Raw genomic sequence first — 24,266 nt, forward strand, 5'->3', positions numbered from 1 at the left:
ATCGAGTAGCTAAGAAGCCTAATATATTAAACAGCAGCAAAATCATCAAGCATAGTTAAACTAGTTTACACCTTTATTATATACTCTTCAGCACCTTAGATAACCCTCAGATCTACTGACCAGGCTTCCTGATGTAGTATTAGAGAGAGAGAGAGAGAGAGAGAGAGAGAGAGAGAGAGAGAGAGAGAGAGAGAGAGAGAGAGAGAGAGGACAACAGCAATATAAAACTCTCTCTAGGGCCTGAGCAGGCTCCGAATGATCTCAGCCTGAGGGCTGTTGCTGTCCATTGTCGCCATTAGGTCGGAGAGGCGGTCGCTCAGGTCTTCCACCTCCCGGTGCAAGCTCTTGATGTAGCTGCATGTCTCCTTCAGCAGTTTCGAAGCAGACGCCTGCATGCCCATAACACACACACACACTCTTTAGTGAACCTTCATGGAGTGGCCACCGACAAACAAAGAGACTCAGTTGGCGCTTTGTTTCCTCACTCTGCCTGCACTCCTGCGCCGGCGCGACTCCGGGAGCAGAGACTGGAGCTTGGAGACGAGCTCATTGATCTCTTCATCCGTGATCGCGCTACTTCTGCCGGACATGGTCGTAATGTCTGCAACGCCTTTCTTTTTTCTCTTTTCCCTCCTCTGAGCTATGGAGCCAAGCGTAGGGAAGAGAAGAAATGCAGTGTTTTATATAGAAGGGAAGAGAGAAAGGAAAAGGCAGGAGAGTTATACTAGATAGAGTAGCTCAGGGACCATGTGTCACCCCTCTGTACTCTACCATTGGGCCCAACTTGATCCTGGCCCATCACCCATGGAGGCAGCAGGAGCCCCACACCCCTCTCTCTCTCTCTCTCTCTCTCTCTCTCTCTCTCTCTCTCTCTCTCCAGTGTCTCTCTCTGGAAAATGGCTAAAACAAAGGAATCAGTTGACCTTAGGGCATTTTGTGTAGGTAGTTGTTTAACCATTTTACTTTGTACCTGAAAGATGCCTTGTGTCTCTTCTGTTTTTGGCATAGGACATCTTTTTCTTGTTCTTGGTATTGTCTTCTCTTATAGATTTGTAGGGCTAATGTATTCCTAAATCTCCAATGGGGTACACTTCCAAAACATCAACTTAGGTTGTGGCTTCCTAAAAACTGAAACATATGAAACATTTCTTTTAACAAAGTATTAACACTAATTGAGGTTTTGACATTATTACGTCGACAATCAACCGATGAAAATTATCTATAATTCCATATCTACATGTTTTTTGAGTTGGGGGATGATAAGAGGTTGAGTTGGTAACTACTTTGGATCATAATAGAACACACACATGGAAGGCTTTGGAGGTGCCTGTGGGGTACATGAGTGAGAGAGAAGGTCTATATAGACCTCTTACTTTCATTATATGCATATTTGAGTGTGTTCTATGTGTGCATAGTGATATACATACATTCATATATACATACATATATATATGGGTGTGTATAAAAAAAAAGAACAACGTATGTATGTGCATATGAAAAATATCAAAAAAAAAATTCCTTTCAAAAATAACAAATTAAGTAGTCCTTCCTAAGGTTCAAAAAATATAAACGATAAGAAGGCATTCATGTATCATTGCTTCATGATTGCAGAGCTAAATAATTGGCATTTTAAGTACAAGAAGTGAGCAAAACAGTAATAGGACGCTGGGAAGTACTTCTCCAAGCTCGGTGTATGCTTCATGTGCACTATGTTTGCCTTGGATTTCTCATGAATGGTCCAGCTGATAGTGAACAACGATTAAATGGTGCCCCCCCCACAAAGGTTGTGAAGTCTTTTTCCGAGAGTGCAAAGTTCCCCACAAGAATTGTCATCCGTCGTTTCACCAATTTGTCACCTGTGATAGCCTGCCATTATCAATCGAGCTGGCGTCTCTTTGATTTTGCCGCTCCTTGAATCAAGTGTTCATCTCGTCTAATAAACTGCTAGATGATGCTATCACTTGTACTACTACTTCTGTCCTTTTTACTCACTCTGCAAAATACTGGGTTTCTCTGTGTGTGTGTGTGTGTGTGTGTGTGTGTGAGCGAGAGAGAGAGAGAGAGAGGTTTCTGATGTGATCTGAATCTGGTCTCCACGGGACGTGATATGCATCTGCATGGGGTAGACAGTCGTGCATGGGATGCCCCCAGTTCGTCGCCACGATCACGTGCTCATGTCTGAGGTAGGTTAATCGTAGCCATTTCAATCTCCACAGCCCTCTTACCCTCTTCTGTCTTTTCCCCATCGGTGATTGATAGAAGTCCTCTTGGGGCCATCTCCATCGTCGAGCAATGACCAACTGTTTTGGCCTGTGAGTGTTCGCTCACCGTCTCGTACTTAATCTGCATGTAGTATATATATATATATCCTCAGAAAAGAGCAGCCGCAGCATGTATGACCTTTCTGCGCTGTTACATCTTAGCATCTCGTTCTACTTTGCATGCGGCAGTTGTTGTACACATGTAGCAGTTGCAGTATGTATACGTACCTCATACTGTCCTCTTTGACTTTGATTCCTGAGTTGGCCATGGCAGAAGCGCTCCTATTACCTCCGTCAAAACTAATTATTCTCCCTACGAGCAACTCCTTGTAATCTCTACCGATGAGCAACTCATTATTATGCCTTACAAACTGCAACACTCTTAGGTTCTCCTCATTTTCCTTTCTGCTGCAAATAACCCAAAAACTCCACCGAGTAGTCACACCATGAAAGAAACTTGGTGGCCATACTTGTGTTGAATTCCTACTGAGTTCTGCATGAACCAATCTCTTCTGTATGTTCCCCATAGACATACGTTCTTCAGATCAAGTTTCAGTAGCTCGTGAGTTCTGTACAAGAGGTATGTCAGTAGCAGCGTGCACTAATTGAGCCCATAAAGCAGGAGATTCAGATATTTCAGGAGTCATATCCTCGGATTATATTAGCTTGGCATCCAACTGATGCTGCCACATTCATCAGATCATATGTGTGATGTAAATTCAGATTTTATGAGTTGGAAAATAGATTATTTGTTTTAGACTGATACAGTGTCCATACAGAAAAGAAACAGAAGACCTAAGTGAAGATGAGAGACGCCATATATACCATTTCCATATTACGCACTTCTCGAGGACATAAACCCTACAGGATGAAGTTGCTACCTCTTGCCGACACAGCTATATATGGTCCTCGTCTTACCTCGATGTCATTCCTACCATGCATGTTGTTCTGCATATGGGTGTTCACAGTCCTGGTGGCGTACTTACTAGTTTGCTTGGGGAACATGGTGATCAGAATAACAGATTCAAGTATACACAAATGGTTTGTATGCGAAGAAAAGGAATTATAATTTTACTGAACGGTTTTGATGAATGTCAGAATACACTGCTCTTGAATTTTTCTTTAGTAAATGTAATTTGGCATGGTTTATATATATACATATATTATTATCTGAAGAGACACATCTTGATTAGTTTCAGAAATTTGTGGCTTTGAAACAAGAACAATGGTGATTGGAAACTGGAATCTTACAGCCAAAAGGCCCTTCATTGTTGGGCCTACAGAATTTTGCATGCTACATCCTAAACTCTTGAGATATTTCTAGCGTTTGATCATCCAAATGATGTTGAGGAATGCATCAAACAAGTTCACGAAACAGGCACAAGGAAGGATCACATCTCATCGAGCTTTTCAAGATACTCTTGAAGGCCTCAGTGCATGGATTGTGCTTCTTCCGCTTCTTCTTCTTCTTCTTCTTCTTCTTACACCCTTCCCAAAGCACAACGTAATCCATGATTCTAATGCACCCTTTTCTACGAACGTAAAAGATCCAAATACCCAAACTACAAGTCACGATCACATCAACGAGATGTCATCCACATCATAATTCTGGAAAGGTGGCGCCGATGCACGGAGCCTTTCACCGACTTTTTTTGGGGAAGCTCAAAACAAATGGAAGAAGGCGTCGCAAGAAACAGCAGCACCGTCCATCACATTACTCCATGTCACTGCTCGTTAGAGATGCGGCCACGTGAGGGATGTAACGTATAAGACTGAATAATGTACATGCGGTGCCATGTGTTCTTAAATATATGATGATGGTGTATAGACTTGGCTACACTCAAAGGACAGCTTTACGTATATAAAATAGTTGGGTGGAACACAGAACCAAAATCGTTGAAGCTTATGCATCCTTGCATTTGTGTTGATCCTACATTCATGGATGTATCAAGCACTTGGTTTCCACTGTTAACCTAACAAGAGCTAGCTTTGTTCCTAATCTATTTCCATCTTCAGTAGAGGTTTTTGGAAGCTGTTTCAAGTCCCGGCAGTAGCTAGCAAGGATTGATGCTTTGTGCTTCAAGTCATATTCCAAAAGATGGAAATTGATCCTGTAAATGATTGTCCATGAATCAATCCAACTCCCTCTGAAAGAAAGCCAGTAGGGATGACCGTATTCATTGCATCCGTGACTTCTCTTCTGGCTTTCAGCTATTCCTCCTGCAAGTTACAAAGTGGCCTCTGTGCTGTGTCTGTGCATAGTGTTTCTTTGACGCATGACTTTGTTTCAGTACAAAATAACCAAAAAGTGACTGCATAAAGTTCCTGATCATTGTACATTGATTTCGGGTAGTTGCATCAGCATATGGGTGGAATCATTGCCTCTTTAGGGTTTTAGTCAGACCAGTCTTTCTCTTTCTCTTATTGCTTCGGGCACCAGCTTATCATTCCTAAACATGGTTTTGAGCATGTAAAAGAAGTTGCTTGGCACTCCTGTAACATGGGGCATCATTGCCATTACTGGCCCAGCAGCCGCTCCACCAGTAAAGCAACTTGGGTTTTGATTACAGTGCCAATTTACAGCACCACATGGGTGTAGAAGAAAGCTTTCTCAAGCTTTTCAACATCGAGTATCCTTGTGGGGCATCATACGACAGCTTTGCATGTGATTCCTTGTTCCTCTTGGTTTGACCGAAAGAGCTTGATGCAATCTACATGGGGAAGAAGAGAAGACTGTCAAGTGCTCATCGGATCCTCCCTCGGCTTGCGAAACAAGGTGTGGTTGTATGTTTGCCTCTGCTTTCTCACAAAAACAGCTCACCAGAAAGAAGCACCAAATTGCCTTGTGATCTTCTGCGCATCTTCGCTGTCGATCGGATGGAAATCATGTGATCCATCAAGTGCGAGGCAGCATGGAAACTCCACTCTTGTCATCTCCGAATCAATTTAACCATATAATTTCGGCAGAGTTAACTGTATTCTTGCTGTGTCATGTAGGTCATGGCTACCTGTATTTGTCTGCAAACTGCTACTTAAAACACATATTATACAGAGAGCTAGCTGAGCTTAGTACTATGTCGAACTCAGTCTGGTACTGCGGTGCCAGTAAACAACATGGAGGTGTGAGCTTCATCATTAGATCTTAGTGAGCATCTAATCTTATTCTATTGCTGCTGCTAATGCTCAGAGTTGTGTGTCATGTATTATATGAAACGAGAAGAGGTGTTAGGTAGATCCAAGCCATGGGAGGGACTGGTGTTCTCCCCTGGTGCTTTGCTGTGATTGGTTGGGCGAGAAGAGCATTCTGTTTGTGCTTGAGCCTCTCCCCTGATCATTATTTGATCATCCCTGTAATCTTAAACATATCATTGATTCTTAAATCAAAGAAGACTTTTTTATGAGAGATTCTTAAATTAAATTATGGATGATGCAAGCAAAGCATGGTGATGGCTTAAGAACTCAGCTATACCGCTGACCCAGGCCTGGAAGATCACCTCTCTCTCTCTCTCTCTCTCTCTCTCTCTCTCTCTCTCTCTCTCTCTCTCTCTCTCTGGTTTAAAATCTTAAACTACTGCGAAGTTCAAGATCTTCTAACGATGAGGATTCTTCAGCATACATGTAATTTATCCGGTCAGATCTTACTCTGTCCTGTATTAGAAGGAAAGCTGATCATGGGAAGTTATCGAGGATTTGAACTTGCTCCGTCACTGCATCTTGATGCACCTATGGATCTAAGACGTGAACATGTAGATCCAGAGGAAGAGATCATGCTTTATGGATAAGAGAAGCTATGGAGAAGAAACATGTGTTCTTCAGAAGGACTCGGAGGGAGAGAAGAACAAATGTTTTCTGAGAGGTAAAGCAGCAATCCACCATAGGAAAGAGCAGAGGTCGGCATGGGCTTTCGTGTTGGCAACTATGACTAGGGCACTTCACCTGTCAACGAAAGCCACATGCATTTTGTGCATCGAAGAGACATCCATCATGAGCGAGAAGACACAACACGGTTGTCGCCAAGAAGTGCTGCCGATTGCTTCTATCCTGCATGTCATATGTTGATGGTGCAAAACAGGAATTGAAGTATCATTCATGGCGTCTTTACACACACACACACACACAAATTAACAGCATTGATTCTCTTATGAGCAAAACGACTGGAGATCAACCAGAGACTAGATTTGAGAGTTAAGATTAGGTGGACGAGCGCTCGCTGGATTCTGTGGAGGGGGTGAAGAAAACCAAACTTGACATGTCCGCCTCTCTGTAATTTGCAATATGATAGTGTGCGGGACAAATACTTTAGAGTACAACATAACATGGTCTGCGTGGTTCACACTGACATCAGTAGTCCCTCCTCCTCTCCGAAGTCTCCACTTGCAGACACAGGAAGAGATGGCAGCATGGTGTATCCCCCGGATGTGATTCTCTCTCTCTCTCTCTCTCCAACGTCACTATTTAGACGCACCACTTGCCCATTAATTTCTCTCATGCGCTTGTCTTCCTTCTCAGCAACACCTCCTGTGATCTTCATTGCTTCTCTCTCTGTCTCTCTCTCCGTCGACCCTTCTCTTCCCCCACATAGCTTTTGGTTTCCTGACATCGCTCCCCACTTCTTCTCGTTCTCCCTCAGCTCGCGATATCCTGTCCCTAGAACTTGTCTCACCCCTCTCCCCACAAGAGGAACAACTTGCACTAGCATTGTCTTCTAGTCCTTGTTCTTCCCTATTTATAGCTCGTCTTGGACGCCCATACACACCAGAAAGCGCCATCCGCTAGCGAAGATGTCAAGCAGGAGGCCTCGATCGTGGCAGTCGAGCTCGGCGTCGAGGATCACCGACGAACAGATCAATGATCTGGTGTCCAAGTTGCAAGCAGTCCTCCCTGAGGCCCGCATTCGCAGATCCGATAGAGTAAGTTGATTTGAAGGATCAGGCAAGCATATATACCAATGCTCGTTTGCTGCGAGACTCACTCACGCTTCATGGTGCGCAGGTGTCGGCAGCCAAGGTCCTGCAGGAGACCTGCAACTACATCAGAAGCCTGCACCGCGAGGTGGACGACTTGAGCGAAAGGCTCTCGGAGTTGCTCGCTTCCACGGAGTCCAGCAGCGCTCAAGCTGCCATCATTAGAAGCTTGCTCATGTAGAAGGTCCACCTTAAGGTCGGTCATTTGTCTGCTGCATCAAACGAAGGTGTCATTTCAAGAACATCGTGGTGAACCATGCAATGAGATCCAGGAAGTGCTCATTGCAACATGACTAGCGGGTTCGGCGTGGTCTCGATGTACTAAAACGAGGAGCTAAACTTGTGTGTGTCGATCGTGTAGTGCTACTGGTCCTTGTAGTCTTGAACAACGTTCTTAATTGAATGAGTTTGTCGGATCAATGTTCTTGCAACGCTTAGCTTCCCTCAAAAGAAGAAGAAAGCCATTGATCATCTGCAATATACTTCTGATGTGATTGGTAGGGTTTTAGTCACATAAGAATCTGAAACAATATTAACTTTGCTTACACAAATATATTTACTCAGTCCGTCACAGTAGTTTCCCCAAACACACGAGTTTTTTGAGAAAGATTATTCTGCTGATATCAGTCTTCCTATGATTTCAAATCTGCGCCAGTTCAGTAGGTGTGCATTGATGATCACAGGGAAGAAGAAAACAAGAACACCAGCCTCGATGATGTAGAACATAACCACTACGAGATATCGAAAGAAGATTCACTTCTACTTCGTCCTATAGCAGTTTGTGACTTGGTTCTTTCTTTGGACTGCGTAAGACAATATATAGAGATTGATGAAGCTTTGAAGAGAGTCAAAACATGAAAATATAGTGACTTCTCTTGTTCTTTCCGAGGAAGAAGCAGCTCTGCCTCCCTATCTATCATATCAATGAGGAACTGAGACACAAATCTGTAGCAAAGCAAAGAAAGCCCAACGCTTGGATAGGCCCATCCAACACTCGCATCAACAATGGGAGTTTGAGCCATCACGAATGATTTGTTATTCATGTAACTCGATAATCTTTCAAGCTCTTCTTCTTCTTCTTCTTCTTGGAAAGGAGCTTGTTTTTTCTTGACTTTATCTCTTCTTCACATTTCTCCCTCAGTTATGTTTGTTCCAGTCATCCTATATTGCATTACCAGTAATAATCACACGTCTGATTCAAATCTGTGCACCCCTCATATCTAACTCTACCCTACATCTGAGCTACATCTAATTCATGCGTCTGCATCAGTAGGATCACAAAATTGTGCACCCATAAAATCATCATTTCAGTATTCATGTATGCCCATCAAAATATAAAATAAAAAAAAGAAATGATTTTTTTTTCTTACAAGTTAAAAAACTTGACGTTGAAATCTTTTTATGATGCAAAGAAAATGAACCATTAAAAAAATCAAGATCGATTCGTGTGGTGAAACCAAATTACTCGTGGTGTTGGAGCTTAAATCAGTAATGTTACCGTCGTATTGATGACCGATCGATATCGACAAAAATAAAACCCCTAAAATGTATTGAGAGATCTTTTAACTCCAACTTAATAATGGTGAAATTATACTGTCATGGATAATTGATGATCTTAATTCATCAAAACAAACAACCAGTTCTTGTTCAGAGTAAAAAATGTTAATGTTTTCCTCTCCCCTTACTCCTCCTGGTTTGCTGCAAGACCGATGGATGATGTGAGGCCAGATTCACTAACAGCTGTTGTATGTGAGTTAGGTAGCAACCCCAGCAGCTCTCGGGACCCCATCCCTTTGATTCCTGACCTCCATTTCTCTCAAAGGGCCACCATCCCCTTAAATGCTTGTGTTGTCCATTGCTGTGCAAATCATTGTTTCACTAGCATGGATATCTCAACCCTGTTTCTTCACCCCTCTCATTCATTGACCTACATCACACAACTTCTTCTCCCCAAGGAGACCCAAGCACACTTTCGTGTGAACATCCAACACAAATGGAACAATCTTAGCCCTAGTTAGCTAACTAGGATAGAGGAAAGGTAAAGCATGTACAGCATACATATGTTTGGATAACACCCAGTGGATTAACTTCAAGTAGGTGGAGATGCAGAAATGTTAGATAGTTTCTTCGGCAAATTAAACTTGGATATAGGGACTTGAAGACCAAGTCACATTGCAGTATATAAATACAAAAGGTCACACTAATTCCATTGGTGTTCGTGAGTGCAAGTCCTTGACAGTGCAATTTGGTCCATTTTGTAGTTATGATGTTAATATTCATCGGGATATAATTCTTGTTTTACTTTCTTTCCGGTGTTGAATGATATATTTCCACACCTCAGCTCTCACTTGCTCTCTAATCTCTCTCTGTCTGTGTCCACCACAACCTTCTTGTTGTTAGCATCTCTTCTTTTTCTCTTTCAGCAGTTTCATAGGCGGGTGACCCTGCCATCCTCTGCACTCTGCAGCAAATTGATGTCCTGCAATGGTATGGCGTCGTCATCCTCTTCCTTCTTCTCCCCAAATTATGTGATACATATGCAAACTCCTCATGAGGAAGAACACCAACTCTCCTCTGCGGTTGCCGCCCTCCTTCACAACTCCCCATGCAACAGTCTCCAAGACCTCAGAGGTAAGCTTGTCACGCATCTCCAAGCACCTGTCTCCTTGAATTCTGGAACTAAACCAGCTTGAAGCCCTCGGATGGTGGTGGCGCAGTCATGGCTCCGATGATAGGGAAGAGATCTCTGTCCTTCTCGGGGGTCGAGAACGGCGATGAGATGCACGCCGATGAAGACTTCTCGGATGACGGCATGCAGACAGGCGAGAAGAAGAGGAGGCTCACCGTGGAGCAGGTGAGGACACTCGAGAAGAACTTCGAGCAGGGGAACAAGCTGGAGCCCGAGAGAAAGATGCAGCTGGCCCGAGCCCTGGGGCTGCAGCCAAGGCAGGTGGCCATCTGGTTCCAGAACAGGAGGGCCAGGTGGAAGACGAAGCAACTGGAGAAGGATTACGATGTCCTGAAGAGACAGTTCGAGGCAATGAAATCGGAGAATGAGGCTCTGCGCGCACAGAACCAGAAGCTCCACGCTGAGGTACCCGAGAATTCTCGATCTCTCCAATCACTTAATAGCTCTCTTCCCTAATCGATAAGCCTTCGAGAATGATGACCTGATGATGGTTTCAAGAACCGTCTCCTTTGTGGTGTCAAGTTATCACCTTTATGTTTCTTAAAGCTGCGATTGGGATTCTCACATCCGCATTTCTATTTTGTACTTCACATGAACATCATCAAGTTGGTGTTATAGCTTGCGATCTTTCTTTTTGTCTTTTTTGTGAGAACATTTGTTTTACCTCCGGTGGTTGCATACCATGCACAGATATCGGCGCTCAAAGGCAGAGAGGCACCGGAGCTGATCAACCTCAACAAAGAAACCGAAGGTTCATGCAGCAACAGAAGTGAGAATAGCTCCGAGATCAACTTAGATATCTCGAGAACATCGGTCACCGAGAGCCCCTTGAATCCTCACCAAAGCCTACCTTTCATTCACTCCATCAGGCCAGCCGACATGGACCAGCTCCTTCAGAGTTCTTCCAGGCCAGAGATGCAATCCCCCAAGATCGAGACCGGCGCCACGGAGGGAAGCTTCAGCAACCTGTTGTGCGGCATGGAAGACCAATCCGCCTCCTTCTGGCCATGGTCAGATCACCCCAACTTCCATTAGCTCGTCTGTTCGATCGACTCCTCATCGCTGTCCGCATGGTTGCTGAAATGTGAGAATTATGCTGCATTAGCAGCATTTGAATTTGAATTCTACTATATATATATATATATATATATATATATATATGGTTGTCGAGTTTCAGAGGCATTCCTTCGATTGCATCAAAGCAGTGAATTGCTTTCCCCTTCCTTCGACCGTGCCGAGTGGTGTCTACCGGTTTCCGCAGCTGCTCTTTCTCCCTCTCCGCACTGCATGTTTGCAGGTGTTCTCAGGAAAGTTGAGCGACAACAGGTGAAAGCATTAGAGCACCAACTCGGACTCGAGATCGTACAAGTACATGGAGAGGCCAACCTACAAGACATTGAAATTGGCTGCCACATGGACCATATATTAAAAAGTTGCACCTTTTCTAAAAGGTCTCTTCTTTGCAGCTACTACTACTTTTTACTTGATGAATGCTTCTAGCTGAACTTGTTCATAAGAATATTAGGTATAGCGAGTCTGGAACATATGCTGCTTGAGATAGAGAATGGAGATGAGGAATGGTACCCAGGAAAGGAGGAAAGAAACAGCATGCATGTGAAGGCCAAGAAGGTGAGGAAGAAAACAAGGTGTGGGGAAAGGGGTTCTGTCTTTGGTTTTTGGTTAGTAATATCCTTGCTGCTGACACCGGAAGGCAACCTTTAGCCAGCCAGTACCCCACTTTGGCCTCACAGGAAAAAGTCTTCTTGCATTTGAGATAAGAGAAGCATGTGATCCACTGTCACTTCCTATCCTACAGACTTTAATGATGATGGTGCAACTGCAAGGTCTTGTTCAGAATTCTGTAAGCTTATTCTAAACTCAAACCTTTTCTTTTCTCTTTTTCTTTGGTGGGGAGCTGGAAATTACCTTTACAGTTTAGGCTGAATGCCGGAAGAACTCACTGAACTCAGTAGATAACATTGTCGAGAAGTAATTAGCATGCACAATCCACCCAAAGCTGCTGCTAAATACACATGCTGGCAGCTGTTTCCAAAAGAATCTTGATCATCATGTGATCCTGCATCCAGTAAACGACTGTCACAGAAATCCAAAAGGAGGCCCGAGTTCTCCCTTCTCACTCTGTAAATCTTGAACTCTTGTGGTGAGATGCCACCACCTTATGGCTTTAGCATGTTGTCCAGATCTGAAGGGAGGGTATCAAGAACAGTGAGAGACTGAGTTCAAGCAGGCCATTTCTGTAGAAAAGAACATGCACAAGGGCTGTGTACATCAAAACTTACTTCAGGTAACAGAAAGATTCTTCTTGATAGATAGAGAGCAGCAGTAGTCGGATTGTTAGGCATGGAAAGTCAATGGAAAGGGATGTTAAGGGCTTCATATTACAGATCATAAGACATGGCATGGTGCTCTCCTCAGGGAATCAGGGTAGGGTGGGTGGGTCAGTGCACTCACAAGCACACATATCTCTGAGGATGAGTATTGAGTGTTTTCTAAAGCCCAAGAACATCAATTTTTCTTAAATATTAGATGCATTAATTTGTCTTAACACATAGATTTCGGCATACGATCATGTAAGTCAAATGCCAAAAATATGGAGAAAAAGATTGATGGCATAATTCATGATGACCAGTGCAAACCAATGAGGGGAATGTTTTTTCTGATTTGAAGAATACACAGTCCAATGGCTGCAAAAGATCAAGAACCTATATAATCTATCCTGAGAGCAATGTGCTGGAATAGGATTTCTCAGCCTCAGTGGAAGACTGTGTGTGGAGCTGAACTTTTCATATGGAAAGGTCAGGAGTGATGTGTTCTTGGGGAGGACCAATGCAAACTTGTCTAAATCTCATGAGCAAATGCTGCTGACATTGTCCTGTGGCATTTGGCTCCATGTGGGAGCACACTGACCAACTGTTGTTGCATAGGCCTGGAAGCTTGCCAGTAGGGACATGCTGTATGTAGACCAGTTTGCTCAAGAAACAGAGGGCTCCTTGAAGGTTTCTCAAGTGTAGGTTTCTGAAAGTGTTGTTCATGGGCTGTGCGGAGGATGATTAGCTCCCTTGTCTTCACTGCAATGACCATCTATCAGCTGAGAACAGGGTAGGATGCAGAACCTTTTTAGGAGAGGAGGCCAAGAAACTTTAGGTTTTAAAAAGACCAAGATTATTACCTAATTAAAAACTTGATTTTCATGCAAGAACTTTTTTCTGTGAGTTAATAAATCAATGGACAGTGAGCTCAAGCCAGTAAGGTCACTTTTTTGAGGGAAAGATTGGGTGTAGCTGATGCAGTTCATGCAATAAGAAGGGTAGGAGAATCTTCCCTACTAAAAGAAAAAAAAGGAAAGGAAGAAAACTAATTCAGCAGCTTCCATCTATCTATATAATTACATGTAAAGTTTACCTCTAGCTTAGAAACACATCTTCCAACCTAGTGAGATTACTCAAACAAATTCATAGTATATTCCAAGCTTAAAAAGTCCAAAAAATGAAGTGTAATCCTATCTAGTTCAGGTTAGATTTATTTAGATCCTCTATCATTTGCAGTAAAAATTAAACACAGGAAACTATATTGCAAAAAAGAAATCATAGCTTCAATGCACAAATTTTGAATGTGGATTGCTCGATCCTCTGTCATTTGCAGTAAAAATTAAACACAGGAATCTATATTGCAAAAAAGGTAATCATAGCTTCGATGCACAAATTTTGAATGTGGATTGCTTGATCCTCTTTCATTTGCAGTAAAAATTAAACACAGGAATCTATATTGCAAAAAAAAAGAAATCATAGCTTCAATGCACAAATTTTGAATGTGGATTGCTCCCCCTCTCTCTTCCCACCAAATAAAAATGAAACCATTGCATAAAAATTGAATAGTTATAAGCTTCTATATGATCAAATACATGCTTTTTTTATTTATGTATTACTTATGAGATCATAGACAAAAACTCTTAAGAAACAGGCACTTGTTGTAAGATTTGGCACAGCACAAGGACTGGAAGACCCATGTTTAGGACAGATTCATACAAGGGAGATGTCACATTCAAGTTCCAGTTACAAGAAGGTCCATAACTTCTCTTTTGGTTACAGTACTATTCCTCCACACCATGGAAAACTGAAGGAATCAAACATGGGGGACCATGTACCAAAATATGAAGATAACATGCAGGTGGGTTGCTATTTGATCTCATTGGAAGCCTAGATTTCACAGTGCAGATATTGTTTCTGATCCTCAGCTCCATATCCCCACATGGTTTAGAGGTGTTCTTCATCCACACCAAAGATGGCTTTTGCCAGAGAAATTTAGCATACTGATGCATTCAAACCAATAAACTTTAGGAGCAGTGGTTAGGAAGTCTTATCAGCCTGTAGATGTTGGGTAGCAAGGAATCTAAAGAAAGAAACACTTGTACAACTCCAACCAAGAAGTAGCTGGATGAGGTACACAATAGTGAAGTGATAAAAAAAAAAAAGGTTCATCACAGATGATTAAGAACACATCCCGAGTACACATAGTTTAACAAGGTCAAGAGAACTCACGTTGAGATTTCCCACCATGACACGCATGTCTAGACTGGCATGTTATCTTCTTCTGATTTCTAGGAGCGGCAGCAGTGAGATAGCAGCATCAGCTTTCTGGATCTCTCATGTGAGCACGAGAGATCATCCTGAGAGTGCTACAAGAACGATAGGGTGGACAACGTTGATGCACTGCCTCATTGTTTGGTTGACTATTGAAGCTAATCCTCGTGAAGCAGCAGCTATTTTTTAGATCAAGAACTTCTCGAGTTCCATGAGGATGGTCAAATAAAGCCACACACAAAGTGGTATGGATTCACACCTCTTCATGAGACTGGTCGCCAAACTATTCTTTCAGTATCTTTTCCTCCAAATTGTATTGGACATTTGTTTAGAGGGTGTCCAACAGTTGTGCATGGGCTGCTACCGCTACTACCCATGGCAGGAAGGACGTGTTTGTATGTGGCCTTGGCAAGTCATTATTTGCCTGTAGTACTTCAAACAACAACTCTCTCTATTTGTGATCATCGACATGCGTTCTGTAATGGTTAACGCTACTGTATCTCATTAGAAATATCATAAAAACTTGGAAAAGAATGTTTATGAAGACATCCCTAAGTCCAGGTTTTTAGATTTAACTCAAGCCATACTAACGAATCACATATGTCTAAGAGCCTACAAGATACAGTGGCAGCGAAATTGCAACAAGATAAGGTCCATCAAATGATACCTCTTATATAACTATCATCTCTACTGACTTCCAAGATTCATAATCTCGTATGAAATTATATGTTGACACTGCTTAAAGTGCAGTCTGCTTTCAATGTCAATAGCCAACCGCAAAGGGCAAAGGCTCCATTCAATAATCTTTCTTGAAGTTAAAAAGAAAGTAGAAGAACAGCACAAATCAGAACAGTTCTGCATATCAGACTCACTTCTAATTTCACATAAGATATATCAACCCATCAATAGTCTTGTATTCCAGGACACCCATAGAAAGAAAAAGAAAAACTGACAGAAGCAACTGATACCTGCAATATAACATTTAGAGCCTTCGAAAGGGCAGGCTTCAAATCCGCTGGATGTAATGCCCCACTCTCATAGTCCAATATTAATTCTTCCATGTTGTTGTACATCCTTCTAAAAAAAACATAAAAACGACAACATAATTTGCAACAGTTCTAAATGGAACAAAAGAAACTAGATCATCATTAATACTTCAGCTGAACGACAAAAAAAGGGGAAAAAAATTGCAGAGCTTTAAAATGAGATAATAGGAGACCTAGACACATGACCACTGGAAGGAGACCAAGTATGTGTCAAAAAGGAAAACACAAGCCATGCTTTTGTACATGCAGTTATAAAATTCAGCACCAAGTTTACAATTTATTTGACTATGGATTTTTAACAATGAATAACAAATTTAAAGGGGCATTTGCATTTGCAAGACAAATTTGTTGCAGAACATTAGTGAATTCTTCCTAGATTTCAAAGGGGCATTTAAGTTAATCTTGACAGAGCTCACTTGGTTCCACCATTTTCCACTTGTTGCACAACTTCAAAATAGACAAACCATGGGAAAACAATGTACTTAATGTACTCCAGGCATGGGTTCCCTTCCACAATCTTTGGTGGGCAGTAAGCCTTTTTTATCTTCACAGTTGCATCAGCCTACGAGAGAAACTGACTGTTATTGCAAGCTTGATGCAAAACTTAGGCAAAGGAATTACAGGAATTTAAGCAACATTCATATATAATAAGATTAATTAATTAAACAACGAGGGTAAAACATAAGTCCAGGCCTTGTAACATTAAAAAAGTAGTAGCGGCAAAAAGTGATGCTAAACACAGCACCAACAATAACAACCATTCAGTATAGGGGTTTGCTTAGCTCCCCAAAAATTTTGTAAGCCAATTGGCTTCAGGTAAGGTAACTACTATGACATGACAATTTAAGGAAAAAGAACCACTGTGATAAACTAGAAAGAAAGGGAAAGCTAATACAATACAAGACTCACCATCACTACTAATTTCCACCCAAGATCCCCAGAAAATCTTCATACTGTAAAATGTCACAGTGAATTTTATATAGATAGTTAATCTCAATATAGCAACAACTTGAATGATTTGACTTCAACATAACTATGGAATTGAAAAAGAATGTTCCAATGACAAGAATCAAATCACATTATATTCTTGGTTATATACTCGCTAAAACATATAAACCTCTCCATAGTACCGGATTTCATGCTACCATTGATGTGCTACAATTGATGTTTTATTTCATGACCTTGTCAATTCACAAAACAACATGATGCTTTCATCAAATGAAACAAAAGATGGTTTGTAATTATGCTCATTCCATTTCCAAGCTCGATGAAGATGCACTGGATCCCAAGGCTTAAAAAATTTTGCATTTAAAAACATATACCTCTTCATCCTCCATCAAAATGGAAGAGGATGGATCACTTTGTGACATTTTCTCCTGTCCCTCCTGCGATCTAGGAAGCATGTCTGCATCATCCAAAGTAAATTGTCAGTAAATATCATATTGATAGCCATCTACATACTTTCCATAAATATTTATGCATAAAGAGATAGCAGTATACGATGTGACAAAATGTTGGGCTTGTTTTTTTCCTTTTGATGGCATCACAGTATTCTCTTGCAAGCACATTCACTTTCCTCTGATCCATGCCTAGCTGGCAGATGTCAGCCTGCAAAAGTGTTATTTAAAAGCAAGCTGAGTAACATGTAAATAGAACTTAATTTGACATGGCACATGGAAGAAAAGAAGAAACAAAAAAGATTACACAGAGATCAAGAAACAACCAATCCAGTATAGGAAAGAAAACCTATGAGGAAAAATATGTCAGCACATTGCATGCATGGATACAAAATCTGAGTTGCAGTCAACTCATCTTTTTTTCACAGTCAACTCATCTGACTGCACCTGGACACAATTAGATCTTACAATTAGTGATCAGCTTCATGACAACATTATCCTCTCAAGTTTAAACATCATCGAGAAATCATAAACAAACATGTACGGATATAGCATACCTTATTATACGCTGAAGTGTATTCCTTTGAGCTATATCCATTACAATAGACCAATACTTATGCTTCCACCTATTAATTTCTTAATTTCTTCTGAAGACCACAAAAATTCCACCCTGTCGAGCTTCATTCCAACAGCTTTTCAGATCTCAATGAGACATCGACCAACGGTTTGAATTTTCTTCAAATCACCTCCCATCTTGTTATTCAGTTGGCAATCCATATTTTCACAGTGCACCCAGCTGAAGTCAGCTTGTTCACATTGATCACCTTCATAACTCCCTGTCCATGATTGAATATCCCTTATGTTGCACTAAGTTGTAAAACGTATGAAATATTCAATCTATTTAACAAACTCTAAAGACATAACATCTGGTAATCACAACATGCAGCGTAATAAGATGAATGTTTTGGCTGGATGTAATACACATTATCTAATTAACTACAACACAATATGGTGCAAAGAAAAACCATCAAGCCAGATCTCAGCAAACAGTTTGCAGAACACAAAAACACGGAGTAACAGCTACCAGCAGAAGATAACCCAAGCAGACTACAAAACAAATTAAAAGCTTTTCTTCAGCTGCAAACCACCAATGCATTCAAAAGTCAGGTTCGATGCCTCCAAAGTCAGGACGATATCAAAAAGTAGTCATATAGCATTCAACCGGTTGCGATCACAAGAAAGGGAGACGAGTTCGAACCTGAGCGATGTGCATCCTCCCAGACGGTTCGAATTCATCATAGCAGACAGGAGCCGTCTTCTTTACATGAAGGTTCATCAATTCCCCCTCCTGCATGCATTCCTCCCCCACGCTCCTCACCAGCGCGAACCGCTCGTCCACCATCAACCTGCGTCAACAGACAAATTCCACTCGATCAAAATACTGACTCGAAAAACTCGACACGAAGAATTTCAAAGGTTAGGGTACCCACGGGGCCGCAGCAGGCGGAGGCACCGAGGGCGAAGCATCGAGAGACGGTTCCGACGTCGGGAGAGGGATCGGCAGCCTCTGGTGCTCCCGCCATCATGGATCGCGAGTTCGAAAAGGGCTTGGGGCTGCGGGCTTACTCTGCAGTTAGGGTTTTGTAGGTCTCTCCTCTCCGTGTTCTGGGCCAAGACGCTTTCTTGTCCCGACTCAGCCCAGCCCATTTATTTTTCGCAAATCATTAAAAATAACGAATATATATATATATATATATATATATATATGTATGTATGTATGTATGTATGTATGTATGTATATAATCAAAATTGAAAGTTGAGATCGGAGAAAAAACACTATCAATTGAATCAGAATCAAATTTTTAATTATAAATTATTACGACATAGGTTGATCGATAGATACGAGTTTGTTCAATCAAATAAAATAAAACATTCTATGTTTGTTCAATCACCTATTGTAATACGAGTTTATCGTTCCACTCTTGAAAGATTTATTATTATTATTATTATTATTATTATTATTATTATATATAAGCCTCCAATTAATATCCATCCAAATATATTAATTAACACATAAAAATCTAATTAAATTGGTTTATTATATATATACATGAAAACATTTAAAATAAGCAAATTAATATTATTTTCAAAGAACAAACGATACCTTGAAATGGAGTGTGCACCAAGTTGTCTGCCCCTTTGAAATTTAATGTCATGAGAAGATTACGTGCTCTTGATATGATTGCCACAAGACTCGTGTACCAAAGTCAAAGGAGTGTCGAGGCACTAAGATTCAAATGCCACGCTTGACTTCACTATTCTCTGTCGACACTCAAATCAAACCCTGCAGAAGCTTCAATAAGACAAAGTGACACCATCGGGAATATGGAAGAATTCTTTCATAGGGCACAGAAATTCCAATTCATCATCCAGGGGTGGACATTTTGACCTTGGAAGAATGACACTGTCAAACACTGCATCAGGCAGGGATAAAAAAAAGATAATAGAATCAGTAATCTAAATCACCACTTTATTGCTTTTGGTTGATGTTTGTGTTGAGTGAGTCAGCCACAGCATATTGTGACTAATTGACATGGACAAGCTGACAGCAACAATGTTTGACTTTTCTTAGAGAGAGAGAACAATCAGGTGATTTGAAGTATTTCCTTATGATCACAAAGTCTGTTAAGAAATGAAGTATGATTGGTGGACTTAATTTCTCTTAAACGTATTTATCATGAATCAAGTCGATTTTGATATGTTTTTTCTCTTCCTAAGTAATCGGTCAACTTGAATAGCAGCCGACGACTTCGCCTGCATTATCGTTTTAAGGATTAGATCATGTTTTTGTCGGGTCAACTCAATCATGGAATAAGACAGAAAGCAGCACTCGCATTATTTATGAGTCGAGTCTTTAAACGTTAATTAAAACCCTCTCTTATTGATCAGAAAAGAAACAGAGCAGCCAAGATTTAATACCGAGAATTGTGGAATTTGACTATCGATCGTAGTCTTGATAAACATTTCTTCTTAATTGGAATTTATTGTGTTCGTCAGCCATTGCTGTTCTTGTCGAAACCTGTTTGTATTCAGGATATGATTGGAAGCAACAAGAGGAGCAGAGTCTGATTTTTGTTGATTTTTAAGCTTCTAATGTGAATCACTTGGTTCTAAGACATGTGGATTGACGACTGTTCTTAGTCTTCGCCGTGGACATTGGATGGCCCGGAACACCGGAATTGACCAAAAGATCCATCTTTCTTTTACCCTTTCTGTTTCTTGGGTGATCTGTTTGTTGTTTGCAGTAAGAAACAGAGTATCTATGAGTAGATTTGGCAGCGCCGCAATTTCGGTGGCACGGAGGGGTATTTTGGAGACCGAATGGGCCGGCTCCACCACAACTTCCCTGCCCACGGTCGTCTCCTTCCGCCCCTGGTTAAGAAGCAGCTTCCCACCTTGTTCCTATGTTTCTTCCACCGATTAGTTCGCGGAGAAGCTACATAGAGAGGAAAGTCTGAATCTTTTGGCTCTCCGTTCCTTCTTCTTCGTCTTCCTTTGATATCCATTTCTTGGAAAGCCTCTACCTTTTCGATAGAGGCCATGGGCAATTGCTTGGGCTCGTCGTCCGGTGTAGAGACTTCACGGAACGCTTCTTGTGAGTGTCGAGTTTGTCCTTCGAGATTGCTTTCCTAGCTGGGTTTCGGATTTGCTTTGGACTGAGGGGATGAAGGTTCAGGGTTTTGCGTTATGTGCTTTGTTGTTTAGCTTCTTTTGTTGCTATTTTCTTAGACTTCTATGTTGGGCGATCCTTTTCTGGATTATTGTTGTTGCGTTCTTTCTATCTTTTCTGCTCTTTGGATAAGAGATTTGTTTACACTTGTACTGTAGAGTTTGCACTTTACTCGAATCCTCTCTAGAGAAGATCATATGTACTCTGGGTGAGTATTAAGCTGTTACATAAATCGTGATCTTGTTTCCTATACTGCCTTCTGCTCCTGTTACATAGTCTTTATGATCATTCTGCTTAGCTATGTGCCTAGATGCATATGACAATTGTATTTCTAGGTATTATCGGGGATTAGACTTCATTTCTTGTGGTTATGTTCCTAGTGGCTTTCTAGGTTGCACAGCAAACATGTTATGCTGGATGTTAGGAGAAAAAAATGGATAAAGTTAGTGTCTTTGGGATACATGTATTTGAAATGATCAAACTTGAATTGTTTGTGGTCACCGATGTCGATAATATATACCGGTCATGTCTAATGCTGTAATCGTGTGCTTACTTTTGAGATATGTTGCTCTTCATCATTTCTTATGTGTTCTTCCCCCTCATTAAATAGATGCTTCAGGGACTTCTACCAGCAAAACAAGCTTGTCTTCATTTCCATCCACTCTGACATGTTCCACTCCATCAAATCTTTCTGCGCCTCACTACAAAGAACATACTGCTAGCGGGGCTCTTCCCACACCAAGAACTGAAAGGGAGATCTTGTCTTCTGCAAATTTGAAGGATTTCACATTCAGCGATCTAAAAAGTGCTACCAGAAACTTTCGCGCTGACAGTCTTATCGGGGAAGGAGGATTTGGTTGTGTCTACAAAGGTTGGATTGATGAACAAAGTCTTGCGCCCTCAAGGCCTGGATCAGGAGTGGTGGTTGCCATCAAGAAACTTAAACCCGAGGGATTCCAGGGCCACAAGGAATGGCTGGTATGATCTTGCAAATATACTGCACTAGAATTCTTCTTTCTTAATGTCCACTCTACATGTTCCTGGTTTTTGACGTTTTTAACAATTGATTGTAGACAGAGGTTAACTATCTTGGTCAGCTTCACCATCCAAACTTGGTCAAGCTGATTGGCTACTGTTCAGAGGGTGATAATCGACTTCTGGTCTATGAATTGATGCCAAAAGGCAGCTTGGAGAGTCATCTTTTCAGAAGTACGTGTTGAGGAAACAATAATATATTTAGCACTGTTTATTTTCAGGGATATGAACCCTTGTTTAAGTTAGACAAAGAAACCTGAACCCACATTTAAGACAAATTAAATTACAATTCTCTGGGTATTCATGTGTCTCAATTCTGTATCTGTTTCCATGTAAGTCTATTCGATAGATTGGAAAGCATTCATAATCTGTACCTGTGTATCCTGAAAAAGCTCCCATAGGCCAGTGGTTGTAAATGTATCTTTTACGCATGTATGTACCTGGCTATCTTCCTTATTGGGATGCTTGGCACTCAGAACTTTGTTGACACTGGTTTCATGCTTGCCTGTTACAGGAAGTGTTGAGACTCTACCTTGGGCAACTAGGATCAAGGTTGCAATCGGAGCTGCTAGGGGACTCTCATTTTTGAATGATGAGTGTCAAATTATATACCGGGATCTTAAGGCTTCTAACATTCTTCTTGACACGGTATGTACCGGAGATGAGAGCTTGGAAAATTCATTATAGAGATCGGCTTACGAACTTACGACTTATTTTGCTTTCCAAACAATGCAGGATTTTAATGTGAAGCTTTCAGACTTTGGCTTGGCAAAAGATGGACCAACTGGGGATAGGACCCATGTCTCAACACAAGTCATGGGAACTTACGGATACGCAGCTCCAGAATATATCGCAACAGGTTCCCCAATTGTTGATTTTGTATATTAGACCCTTTCTTGTTCATCTCTGTATCTCCATTCACGCTGCAGAAAATTTCCCTAAACTAAGCAGATTACTTCTTGCATGAGGTCCCCAGCAGACATGCTGGAATCCTGCTGATGATCAAGTTTGTTAACGACATCAAATTCTATTATAAGTTCTCACTTCTCTAGCAAATGAATTACATGAAAGTATGTTTTGTGCTTTGGCTGAAAGTTAACAATGAATGCTTTTGTGAGGCTTAATGTAAATACAGAGCCACCTGGTTGATTATCCACAGTTAAGAACCAATATTTTCTTCTGAAACCTTCCCAGGTTGATTATTGCCGAGCATAAGAAATATGAATTGTTTTATTACCACTGCCAACAGCAAGACCATTGCTGAGATGTTACTCATCCTTTTTATCTATTTAAAAGTTATATGGTTCTAATGTTCTTAGGATCTTTTTCTTTTGTTTCTGAGAAGTCCTATATGAACTCTTATGTGTCCATTATTTAAATTTTACAGGTAGGCTCAATGCAAAAGCCGATGTCTACAGCTTCGGGGTTTTGTTATTAGAACTACTGACCGGACGCAGAGCTCTTGATAAAATAAGAGTTGCTGCAGAGCAGAACCTTGTGGATTGGACACGGCCTAGTTTGGGCGACAAGCGTAAACTGCATCGGATCATTGACCCAAGGCTAGAGGGTCGGTATCCAAAGAACGGAGCTCATGAATTTGCCAGCCTTGCTCTTCAGTGCATCAGAAATGATGCTAAACTCCGGCCTAATATGTCCGAGGTCTTGGCCGCTCTGGAGAAATTGCAGGACCCAAAATATGCTGCTTTGCCTCCGCAATCTAATCAAAAGAAGAAGAGTTCCAATACCATGCCAAGGTCGCCTATGAGAAATCCCCGCCCACCGCTGCGCCCAACACCCAGTGGCTCTTCTCTTAAATCCTACCATGCATAAACAAAGGATGCAAATTTGGACTCGCACGATTGCACACTAGCTCGATGGTGACAACAGGTGATGATTCTTTGAAGGACATTAAGGCTGCTACAGCTACCAGAAGTCATTCTTTCTCATCCCATTTTGCGTCCATACATGTTGAACAAAGTTCATCGACATTCGTTTATCGTGTTGTGTATTTATCTGTAAAACTTGATTCACCTAGCATTTGTAATATGTAACAGAGAGTTGGCTTGCACTTTGAGTCTTACTTTTTGGAGTGGATTTTTTTTTTCACTTTATGTGAATATTCTCATAAAATACAACTATGCGGTATTTTCTTCTCCAAATATATAGTGTACTTCAAGCAGGGTTTTTATTGGCAACCCATATCAACTCTATTTTCCAATTGAATTTTCATATAAGATTCTGAATAAGTGTTAATGAAATTTTATTTAAGATTTAGAATAATTTTCATATAATTGGATGCTTTATAAGATTGAAAAAGGGGAAAAATAATACCTTTTTTTATTAGGCTTATCTAAAACTTAATTCTTTCTAAAGCTAATAGGATTTATTGAACCAAATTAAATCATAATTGGTTAAATTAGGGGCTGACTTGGATCAGGTTTCGGTAACGGTATAAACTGACACTTCGGTTTGTCTTGGGTCGGTCCGGGTGAGCGCGCGGAAGGTAGGTCTTACCTTTTGTCTTTATTGATGAGTTAAATGGA

General features: G+C 41.1%; 4 protein-coding genes across 11 annotated transcripts; 3 read left to right on the top strand and 1 right to left on the bottom strand.

Moving 5' to 3' along the window:
* Positions 1 to 6,736: 6,736 nt before the first annotated feature.
* Positions 6,737 to 7,683, top strand: LOC135604975 (transcription factor ILI6-like). The gene is made up of 2 exons (XM_065094630.1): positions 6,737 to 7,171; positions 7,254 to 7,683. Exons 1-2 carry the CDS (start codon positions 7,043 to 7,045, stop codon positions 7,404 to 7,406), a joined length of 282 nt encoding a protein of 93 aa, XP_064950702.1. The 5' UTR covers positions 6,737 to 7,042; the 3' UTR covers positions 7,407 to 7,683.
* Positions 7,684 to 9,423: 1,740 nt separating this feature from the next.
* On the top strand, positions 9,424 to 11,036 carry LOC103976106 (homeobox-leucine zipper protein HOX21-like). The gene is made up of 3 exons (XM_009391298.3): positions 9,424 to 9,856; positions 9,943 to 10,319; positions 10,605 to 11,036. Exons 1-3 carry the CDS (start codon positions 9,700 to 9,702, stop codon positions 10,947 to 10,949), a joined length of 879 nt encoding a protein of 292 aa, XP_009389573.2. The 5' UTR covers positions 9,424 to 9,699; the 3' UTR covers positions 10,950 to 11,036.
* A 763-nt stretch (positions 11,037 to 11,799) lies between these two features.
* LOC103976400 (tyrosine--tRNA ligase 1, cytoplasmic-like) lies at positions 11,800 to 18,564 on the bottom strand. 7 transcript variants are annotated; one of them, XM_065095742.1, is made up of 9 exons: positions 18,449 to 18,564; positions 18,217 to 18,364; positions 17,516 to 17,794; positions 17,062 to 17,405; positions 16,884 to 16,966; positions 16,471 to 16,514; positions 15,978 to 16,123; positions 15,484 to 15,592; positions 13,767 to 14,244 (listed from the first exon to the last, which is right to left on the bottom strand). In XM_065095742.1, the coding sequence occupies exons 6-9, from the start codon at positions 16,471 to 16,473 to the stop codon at positions 14,026 to 14,028; spliced, it is 477 nt and encodes a 158-aa protein (XP_064951814.1). In that variant the 5' UTR covers positions 16,474 to 16,514; positions 16,884 to 16,966; positions 17,062 to 17,405; positions 17,516 to 17,794; positions 18,217 to 18,364; positions 18,449 to 18,564; the 3' UTR covers positions 13,767 to 14,025. The 7 variants fall into 7 exon arrangements, with proteins under 7 accessions (XP_064951815.1, XP_064951814.1, XP_064951811.1 ...); XM_065095743.1 differs by lacking the exons at positions 13,767 to 14,244; positions 16,471 to 16,514 and adding an exon at positions 11,800 to 12,117; XM_065095739.1 differs by lacking the exon at positions 16,471 to 16,514 and having other exon boundaries at positions 17,062 to 17,169.
* A 1,747-nt stretch (positions 18,565 to 20,311) lies between these two features.
* LOC135605536 (probable serine/threonine-protein kinase PBL2) lies at positions 20,312 to 23,791 on the top strand. Of its 2 annotated transcripts, none has more exons than XM_065095746.1 (6): positions 20,312 to 20,613; positions 21,308 to 21,666; positions 21,762 to 21,897; positions 22,238 to 22,371; positions 22,459 to 22,582; positions 23,111 to 23,791. In XM_065095746.1, the coding sequence occupies exons 1-6, from the start codon at positions 20,559 to 20,561 to the stop codon at positions 23,551 to 23,553; spliced, it is 1,251 nt and encodes a 416-aa protein (XP_064951818.1). In that variant the 5' UTR covers positions 20,312 to 20,558; the 3' UTR covers positions 23,554 to 23,791. The 2 variants fall into 2 exon arrangements, with proteins under 2 accessions (XP_064951818.1, XP_064951817.1); XM_065095745.1 differs by having other exon boundaries at positions 20,314 to 20,613; positions 21,299 to 21,666.
* Positions 23,792 to 24,266: the final 475 nt, after the last annotated feature.

This window comes from Musa acuminata, chromosome BXJ2-2 (assembly GCF_036884655.1).
Source record: "Musa acuminata AAA Group cultivar baxijiao chromosome BXJ2-2, Cavendish_Baxijiao_AAA, whole genome shotgun sequence".
Taxonomy (NCBI): domain Eukaryota; kingdom Viridiplantae; phylum Streptophyta; class Magnoliopsida; order Zingiberales; family Musaceae; genus Musa; species Musa acuminata.

Excerpts from the sequence above, each read along its gene's own strand:
- LOC103976106 (XM_009391298.3), top strand. The coding sequence starts at position 9,700 with ATGTCCTGCAATGGTATGGCGTCGTCATCCTCTTCCTTCTTCTCCCCA. Across the intron at positions 9,857-9,942 it reads CAGTCTCCAAGACCTCAGAG|TCATGGCTCCGATGATAGGG; the intron begins GTAAGCTTGTCA and ends GTGGTGGCGCAG. Across the intron at positions 10,320-10,604 it reads ACCAGAAGCTCCACGCTGAG|ATATCGGCGCTCAAAGGCAG; the intron begins GTACCCGAGAAT and ends TACCATGCACAG.
- LOC135604975 (XM_065094630.1), top strand. The coding sequence starts at position 7,043 with ATGTCAAGCAGGAGGCCTCGATCGTGGCAGTCGAGCTCGGCGTCGAGG. Across the intron at positions 7,172-7,253 it reads GCATTCGCAGATCCGATAGA|GTGTCGGCAGCCAAGGTCCT; the intron begins GTAAGTTGATTT and ends CATGGTGCGCAG.
- LOC103976400 (XM_065095740.1), bottom strand. The coding sequence starts at position 16,964 with ATGCTTCCTAGATCGCAGGAGGGACAGGAGAAAATGTCACAAAGTGAT. Across the intron at positions 15,593-15,977 it reads GTGGAAAATGGTGGAACCAA|AAGGATGTACAACAACATGG; the intron begins GTGAGCTCTGTC and ends TGTTTTTTTTAG. Across the intron at positions 14,245-15,483 it reads CTCTAAATGTTATATTGCAG|TATGCTAAATTTCTCTGGCA; the intron begins GTATCAGTTGCT and ends TGAATGCATCAG.
- LOC135605536 (XM_065095745.1), top strand. The coding sequence starts at position 20,559 with ATGGGCAATTGCTTGGGCTCGTCGTCCGGTGTAGAGACTTCACGGAAC. Across the intron at positions 22,372-22,458 it reads CTAACATTCTTCTTGACACG|GATTTTAATGTGAAGCTTTC; the intron begins GTATGTACCGGA and ends CAAACAATGCAG. Across the intron at positions 22,583-23,110 it reads TCCAGAATATATCGCAACAG|GTAGGCTCAATGCAAAAGCC; the intron begins GTTCCCCAATTG and ends TAAATTTTACAG.